Consider the following 9,448-nt stretch of genomic DNA (forward strand, 5'->3'; position numbering starts at 1 on the left):
ACTGGATGAACCATCTGTCTATCACGTCTAACATGGGCTAAACTTCAACCAATCAGATCAACACTTCTCGCTGTTGTCGTTTGAGTCCACTTTTAGTGTGGACACAAACTGATCACTCTACCTGCAAGATGGATTCTCTCGCGAATCCAGCTGCCTTGCAAGGTAATTAGGTAACTGCCAGTTAATCAGTTTAATTGGCAATCAGTCAACATCAATTTTAATCAAACAGTTGTTGGCAAAAATGTCAAACATGCACTCATTCCAACTGGTTAAATATGAGGATTAGCTGCTTTTAAATTTTGAATCTCTTTAAAGTTTTGGGCTGTTGAAGATGTCACCTCAGCCTCTGAGAATTTCAGATGCCAATTTTTATTATTACCAGACATTTTTATTGACTTCAGATTAATCGATTCATCCAAAAAATGATGAAGAGGAGCCACACACTGCCAGGGAGATATACTTTATGTATGCATACTGAAAAAGCAATAAGGCTTCCATTGTATGGACAAATTTCCACTCACTGCAAATCTACAATCTACCTACCTACATACTTGACACTCCTTTACATTATTAAACCTCCCATCATTCCACTGGGGAATATGGATGGAGTCAAGGCGAGCCAGGGTGTGTGGAAGGAGTGTGTGGGTTTGGTCAGATACAGTAAGCGACAGAGGGGTAACAAGTGTTGGGCGCAGGTGGCAGCCTGGTTTCTCTCCACAGACCTGCTGGCTTCCGTCTGTAAAGCAGAGCGAGGCCGGACATGTCCAAGTAGACCAGACACACACACACACACAGTGCTCAGAATATCTGTGTAAGCAGAAAAACGGATGATTCACACACTACCTGGACTTACAGATGGTACTGGTTTAATATTAAGAGTTCATGCCAGTAAGCATTTATCACCCCTTTGTTTACTGTACATGTCATATTCCTGTTAGTCTGTTTTTGTGTGTTTATAGATAATTACACTGTCCTGTGAATTCTTGATGAGGGAAGAGCGTGAGTCACTTTAAAACCATGTTCACAACCTCTACAGCAGCCTCTGTAAACCCAAATCCACTATAGTCTTCTAACCATGTAATTTATGGTCTTATGTACATAATTGTAAGCATATGAAAAGTATTAGAAATCAGATTTAATCCAAGTTCGTAATGTTGTATCTAAGTTTTTGTGCATTTTCGTGTATTGGGTTTGAATTGGGTGTGTTTGTGCTCACAGATTTATTGAGAAAATTGTGCAATTATTTCCACAAACCAGTCATAAAAAAATCCATGACAGTTGCTATGTGGGTGCAACAAAACTTCAGTCTTTAACCAACGGGGAGCTGAAGCTGCCGTCTGTGCTCCCTTCACTGCCTCTAAACTACATTGAAAAAAACAGTTATTTTCCCTTGTAGGACACAGGAGCTGCTGGTCTACGGCTGCCTCGATCCGCAGCAAGTAGCTTTGGTTACGACCCAAACAAACACAAACTCCTACAACTCCTGTGTCCTACGAGGTAAAAAGAAAGTAAAGCAGTGAACATGTTCTAAATATAGCATACACTTAAGCTCATATTGTTTTTTTTGGTTTTTTTTTAGATGGTCTTTTGTTTAGGTGCTAAAATACACAATGCTGCTGCCCACATTTTCAGTGGTCCAAAGCAGGATATTCTGTTTTGGGATTCCTGAGGCAGCTGTCAATCAGACGTGAGCTGGTCGTCTAAATGAGCTGTGTTTGAACCCATAGTTATGAAGGTTTATTGTCAATCAGATTTTTGGTGATTAATGAGAAATTAAACTATGGTGTCATACATGCATTTTCATTATTTCAATCTTAGTCTTCAGAGGCTTTAACAATACCAGGGCACAATTTGAAATCTGAAAATCTTCCTCAAACTTTAATCACAACTCTCATTAAGATTAATCGTACCAATGAATTTGACAGCTCACCTGTTAAACTAGGTCACATAAATGAAGAAAACAAACTGAAATCCAGTGGCTTTGTTTTATTGTTCCATTTACCTTTTAAAAAGTAATTGTTTTATAGTAATATCAAACTAATGTACTTTTCATGACCTCTCAAGTCCCACACTTTGGGGATCACTGCTCCACAGAAAAGTATTTAATGGTTCTCAGGTTTATAATCCTTTCCACAGTAGTTTGTCTTTCTGTCTGTTCCCACTTCAGTGTGTTGTTGGTGTCTCATCTGTAAGAAGCTCCCTGTTAATGTAACAACTGTTTCTGTAAGCTAAAGCTTGTGAAATAAAGCTTTTACAAGTTCTACCATCCCCTAACTCGTTAGGTTTGAGTGCACCCTCTAATGGTAGGTCTAAGGAAGTGCATCAACAGGATGCAATAAAGCCCTGTCAAAATAAAGCACTTAGGGTTTGGTGTATTCATGTGCCAAACAAGAAAACTTGATCAGCTACAGACACTGATTTTATGGCTCACTGGAAGTAGATTACATATCTGAAAATTAGTTACAGTATAACATGTGAACTGTAAGTCATGGATATGTAATACACAGTTCTCACAGTAAATATTAGCAATGAATACCAATATTACTAGATATGACCATGCTTAATTTACATACTGTCCATACCTGAAGAATTAAGTTGTGTGCAGATCATCCATTATAGTCTCATACTTCAAAAATCCCTGATTTAATAGAATTAAAGCATCATAAATACTTACTTCTATTAGATCCATGCAGAACATAAACAGTAGCTCACATTTAAACATTTTAACTAAATTCCCTTCAAAGTATTGGTTCCTTTACATAAAGTGGAAATGAAAACACCAAGACATAAAACTTGATTACCAACAGTTTTATTGAAAACAAACAGAGGTGCAGGGTCCAGCTCAAGCTATGCTGCCAGCATTGGAGGCAATCCTGGGCCAGAGGTCAGCGCACTCTTTGGCCACTGGGCCTGTGATGGCTGATCCTGTAGTTAAGAAAAGCATAATTATTAGGTCAAACAGCACACAATTTACATTTATGCAGGCTTTGTACTGAGCTGGTTAAAGTTGTCTCATCACTGATTGAGATCAGTCAGCCACAGTGTGTCGCTGCCATCTCACCCACAGTGATGAGCTCAATATTCCCTTCTACGACAACTCACCCAGCCACTGAGCAGACAAAGCAAGTGCTTTTGGAAGGGGAAATACTTCTATTAACTACCATTTGTATCAGCACAATGACAAAACACTGAGGTTTGTTACTACAGTGATGCAAACATCCTGAAAGTTAAAACCCTAATGCCACTTTGTCAAAGATGACAGAGAGGCTTGAGCCGAGGTCTGCACAGCATCACTGTTGTGCTAATAATGCCGTTCAAGTACACCCTCTCATGTAATGTTGTGACTATATAACAGATTACAGACAAACTAAAAGATTTAGATTTATCTATACTGTGCAGCAATTGGCTCTCAAAATATACTTTGTGTTAATGTTGTCTTTGTTTCCCTGGAGACAAATTGGTCTGACTAATAAATGGAAAACAATCAGCTATGGCAGTAGATATCCATATTTGTTGACATTTATACTCTCAAAAAGTTTCACTGCAGTCACAAAATTGTTTGCTCTCCAGCTTGTCAAACAAAAGAGGCAGCATTTGTATTAGAAAGGCAGTCTGAAGCAATCTAACAGCACCATAATTTAAATTCATCAAAGTTTATTGAACTAATCTTATAAATGTTACAGCTACAAAACTAGTCTATTAGACACTGGGGTTTGAGATTTATTTTAATGAATAAAAACAATTCAAAAACATCCTAGGCCAAGTCATCTTTTTAAATGAAGAGCACAGTGTGTTGTCATGCTGATCTGAGCACTTTCTAAATGCCTACTTTACAATCTGAGTGCTTGGTCAGAATTTCCTGTTGTACAGTCATGAAACTGATGAGCCCCAAAATGACTACAATAGAGGACACAACATCTAATGGCTCAAGACAAACATCTACCAAGCTGCTCTCAATTCGAAGCCAGGAGGTCATTACATAAAATCTATCCTTTCCTGTGCAAATGACTTCTGTAAAGACAACTGTACAGTGAGCATGACAATGAGTTGCATCCAGACAAACCCACCTTTCATTTCTCCTTTGTTGTTTACTATGACACCTGCGTTGTCTTCAAAGTAGAGAAACACACCGTCTTTTCGCCGATACGACTTCCGCTGCCGTATCACCACCGCAGGATGCACTGTGGACACATGGAATGTGGTTAACTCAAGCTGAAGCACAGCCACAACACACATACTTGTATTAAACACTTTGATTCACATGGAAAACAGACATGGCCACTGCCACAGAGACAATGATCGAAAAATTACTTTCACTTAGCTGTAAATGAGACATAATGTGATTCCAGTCTTTGTACATTCAATTCAAAGTTTAAAACCAACACAGACACCCACTAAAGGTCACATATTTGTGGTAACTCCATTCTGCCATTTCAGCTGATATTTTCTCTTCACTGTCACAACATGCAGGTTTTCAACAGTCAGTTTGTGCAGCTTTTCAGAGTAGAATTCAGGGCACCTTCACCAAAAACAAAAATTCTTTAACAAAATAAAACACTATAAATGTATTTGTGAAAAATAGTTTACAGATTTTGACTGACTTTGTACCCAGAGCATGTAATAAAGAAATTAAGATTTGATTTTAATGACAGATAAAAACAGATTATGCTGAAAATTGAGCATTTTTGTGTTCTAACAGATTTCTAGCAATGAAAACTTTTAACCTTTCAAGACTGTCTGAATCTTGAGCTGTGGAGCTCAGAATCTAAATGATTCTTGTTGGAAATTAAGTTATCTGAAAAATACTACTGTACTTCATTATAACGGGTATCAACTCATTACTCACTCGACCCTGTCCATGTCTCTGCAGTCACTCAAGTGAAATTACCTCAACTTGAATGCAGGGAGACAAGTGGTCTTCAATGCAAGTGCATCCAATACAATAAGCACAAACCAACACCTCAGTAGTTTATATGAGAGTTAATTAACAGCCTCAACCACTTCATCCAGACACTACAGTTACTTGTGCACGCACTAGTTGTTTTCACTCACAAAAAGAGTTGCTGCCATCTCACTCTGCCACTGAGCAGACAGATCAAGTGCTTTGGAAGGTCAACCATCTTTCTTTTAACCCTCCACCTGTACCAGCACGCTCAGAAAACAGTGAGCTTTCTACAAGGGATGCTGATGTTTAATCCATCAATTTATTGGTCATTTTGAATTTGATTAAAAATAATGAAATAAAAGATCTGAAAAATAGCGATTTTATGAGCGCACTCCTAGTCTTATCTGATATTCATTTATGTGTTTGTGGGCTTTTTACCACATTATGTTTTATAGTCTGTATAATGCTGTCAAAGAACATGTAATATGTTGTGGAAGTAAAGCTTTGATGGGAAACATATTTGGTATAATACAATGAGGCGAATGTACCGACAGTGAAATAAATGCCACTTTGAATAAGTTTTGTTACTCAGATTTCACCAAGAACATTTTATTTATCGAGGTCATCACATAATACACAAGCTTAGCCCTTTGACACTAAATAGTGTCAACACAGGTCTTAACCAATTATGCTAATTAAGGTCCCATTCCATTCAGATGAAATGAACTACTGAGCATGTTGGCTCACTAGAAAAGCTGTGCTATACTTAAGTGAACTGGACCTTCATTACTATCATTGATAACACTTGGGTTCAGCCTACCATTTCATGTCAATATGTCTGCTGTGAAAATGGTCCACACATTAAATCCATCCATAATTTGCTGTTGTACAGTGAGTACAACAGAATGACACTCACCCTTCTTCCTGAGCTCTGGCTTGCCTTTCTTCACTGTGGCCATAACCATGTCGCCCACTCCTGCAGAGGGCAGACGGTTCAGACGCCCCTTGATGCCCTTAACAGAGATGATGTACAGGTTCTTGGCACCTGAAGGATGGACGGAGAACACCAGCATGAGAACGAGAACAGACAAAACAACAAAAAAAAAAACTGTCAACAGCCTCTACAGGGAGATATTTAATATACTCCATGTTAGGGATGATTGGGGCTACAGCACTTTGTCTCATCACTGATTGAGATCAGTCAGCCACAGTGTGTCGCTGCCATCTCACCCACAGTGATGAGCTCAATATTCCCTTCTACGACAACTCACCCAGCCACTGAGCAGACAAAGCAAGTGCTTTTGGAAGGGGCCCGCTGACCAGAAATACAAATCTTAGTGTGCCACAAAGCAATATGAAATTAAATTACTTTTGCATTAAAAAATGTTCTGAATCATTAACAACTGGCTGCTAATTTACCAGCTCACATGGTGTTTACCCAGAGTAACTATCACAACATACTCAACATGAACTCTAGTTTATTCTGTAGTGTCTTACATGGATCCAAATTGCCTACATTCACTGGCAACGTGCAACGTGTCCTGCCCAATTCACTCATATTTCATGACAAGTATATTCAATAACAAAAGACTCTTACTAATCTGTGCAGGAAAGTAAACATGCATTTTCCATGTTTACTTTCATTCAACTTTATTTCATATCACCTGTACGAAACCTAAATTGCTCAAGTAAGTTGACATGTACCTGTGTTGTCGGCGCAGTTGATGACCGCTCCCACTGGGAGACCCAGTGAGATGCGGAACTTGGCTCCGGACGAACCTCCACGTCCTACATGACAGAAACACACAAAAATGATCAGTTTTGCCAATGATGCTTCCAGAACAAACTTACTCACAGGAGACATACTCTTAGAATTCAAGTTTACCAACTCTGCTTTTTAACATCCAGTTTAAGTCACTATGCGATCTTAAATCGTTTAGTGTCGGTTGACGTCACCTAACGTTTCTACTACAGTTTGTCAAAACATTTGGCATACCTGTCTTGCTTAGAAAGTTCTCTTTGGAATTCATAGAAAAAACTCATTTATTGCAAATTTCAATGCATATTTATTATATTTTGCTCCCCCTTGTGTTTGTCCACAACTTTGTTTTTGCTATCGACCATCTGATTTAATTTTTTTCAAAAAAGCATTTTCTACAAAATTTCAAATTAAATGGTTTCACTTAAACTGCTAAATCAGATTATTACTGCTTATCAAAATCCCATATATCTCAAACAAACCAATCAGCCCATAACGCAGAAATTAAGTAACACCAAATTTGGAAAAGTACGGTTACGATTTTCCTGCAACTACTCCAATGGCTAGGTCCAGATTTTTCAAAAATCAATACTTCTACAAGTTGTCAGGATGTGACAGTTCAGTCCATTAGTAAAGGCACTTAAAAATTATCATTAAAAAAAAGAAAAAAAGAAAAGCCGTCTACCTGAAAAAATTGGTTAAAAACAATTTCCACTCCTTTGAGAAATGAAATCATTACTGAAATGATCAATCAAAATCCACTAATCTGTCAGCACTAACAGAATCCAGAATCTTTGGCAAGTCTATTACAAACTGACCCTGGCGTGAACTGTACGACAAACATTTCGTCTTTTACAGGTTACAGATTTCATTAACCAGACTTGATAAAGGTTAGCATGTCCCGTTTAACGCACGTTGTCATACTAGCCGGAAGAAATCTAACCATACAGTCTTATGTTATTCTCCAATCATGGGGTAACAGTTACTGTACATATTATATCAAAGACTTATTTTGCATGTTTCAACGTGTTTCAAACTCTTGGCCTGCCGCCGTGTATTCACAAATTACAGTAACTGAAGTTACCCACGATTCACACTAACCTGCGTACCGGCTCTGCTTTGCTAGCGTTAGCAACGTTAGCTCGGACCAAGTTTGAGATAACTTAATGCACGGGAATCGAACGTTTGAGTAAATTAAATGGCACAACATTAAACATATCACGGATAAACCTGTCTGAAGTTCAAAGCAAGCAGTACATTCACATTTTCGGCCTACTTCAAGCCAACACGGCGCTGACAGCGAAACATGGCTGCCACCAACTAGCCAGCGAAAATGCTATCTTTTATTTACTTGTAAACTGTTTCCATAAATGTCAAACTAATCGTGTAAATATAGTGTTTACTAATATACATAATAAACAAATACAACTTAAAGCTCTGGAAGGACGTAAAAACAGCAGATGAATATGGATTTGACAAGCTGGTTTTCATACCTCTCTTAGACATTGCTGCAGACGGGAAAGAGGAAGACGGAAAAAGGAATTGTGGGATATAAAGTTGAACAGAACTACATCCGGGTCACGGCGCGGAGCAACGCTGCATTCAGGAGCTGTCGGAAAAACATTGTTAATACGAAGTTAGCGTCTAACGTTTTTGTTGTATTGTCTGACAGATTTCTCATGGACTCTTATTTTATCACTCATTAATGAGCCTGACCAGTAAGCGTACATTGACATAATGCATTCAAACAATGAAAAAGCTCTATGAGTTTTTTTTGATGGTTTATGTAAATAAATCATCATGGCATTTGTTGCTGTTAATAACATATTTTCTAAATCAATTTGGGGAAGAATAACAGGGACATTACAGCATTAAAGGCATTCTCTGACCTTTGCAACTGAGGAAAAGGACTTTTCAAAACAGTGAACAATATGCAGGTTATGTAGCAAAGTGAAACATCCCAAAAGATTGGAAGCAGGACAAGACAAACGGGTCACAAAAATGTTGGGGATTATTATGGAGATTATTAGTAGGATTACAATTTTAAAATAAAGGACGATATCTTACCATGCACAGTGTTCACACACAGCTGACAATTCATTATCATGGCCTCTAGTTAAAAAACGATTCACCTGGTGGAAATTTCAACATTTTCTGTCTTTAAATCAATCAATCAGTAAATTGTGCACAACAAAAGACGGAATCGCTAGACAAACTAATAAATCTAACGACAAACATAAAACACTTAAAGCTGCAATGATGAATCTTTTATCAGTCAACTTTTAAATTAGTATGCATCTATTCTGAAATTTGATTCATTGTTTTGAGTCACTTTTTTAACCTTAAAAAAAAGCTAAAATTCTCTGATTTCAGCTTCTTAAATGTGAATATTTATGGTTTCTTTACTCCTCTCTGACAGTAAACTTTTTTTTTTTTTTTTTTTTACCATTTTCTGACATTTGTTTGACATTTGACCTTGTTTACACAGGGAGGCACAAGGGATTCTGCCAATTGACACATTCAGGGGATGGTGTAAATCAGTGGTTCCCACCACTTCGTTGGATAAAGAAACTGAAAATTAAACTTAAGATAAGAGAAGGTGTTTCTGGTGGTTAGAATATTATTATTGGTGTTATTCATCGCCCACCTGACTCTGTCATCAAAGATTTTAATGACAGTTTGTCAAGTTCTCTTGATCTGATAAATAAGAAAGGAAAACTTTGTTACATTTTAGAAGATTTCAACATAAACCTCTTTAAACATAAATCACAGACCCTTAGTGGGGATTTTCCTAATATTCTTTA

The 9,448-nt window shown here is 37.7% G+C and overlaps 1 protein-coding gene across 1 annotated transcript; it reads right to left on the minus strand.

Moving 5' to 3' along the window:
- Positions 1–2,792: 2,792 nt before the first annotated feature.
- Positions 2,793–8,212, minus strand: rpl23 (ribosomal protein L23). The gene is made up of 5 exons (XM_084744410.1): positions 8,138–8,212; positions 6,590–6,673; positions 5,802–5,930; positions 4,068–4,181; positions 2,793–2,925 (listed from the first exon to the last, which is right to left on the minus strand). The coding sequence occupies exons 1-5, from the start codon at positions 8,148–8,150 to the stop codon at positions 2,843–2,845; spliced, it is 423 nt and encodes a 140-aa protein (XP_084600536.1). The 5' UTR covers positions 8,151–8,212; the 3' UTR covers positions 2,793–2,842.
- Positions 8,213–9,448: the final 1,236 nt, after the last annotated feature.

Source organism: Lutjanus erythropterus, chromosome 19, assembly GCF_056507025.1.
Source record: "Lutjanus erythropterus isolate fLutEry1 chromosome 19, fLutEry1.hap2, whole genome shotgun sequence".
Classification (NCBI taxonomy): Eukaryota; Metazoa; Chordata; class Actinopteri; order Lutjaniformes; family Lutjanidae; genus Lutjanus; species Lutjanus erythropterus.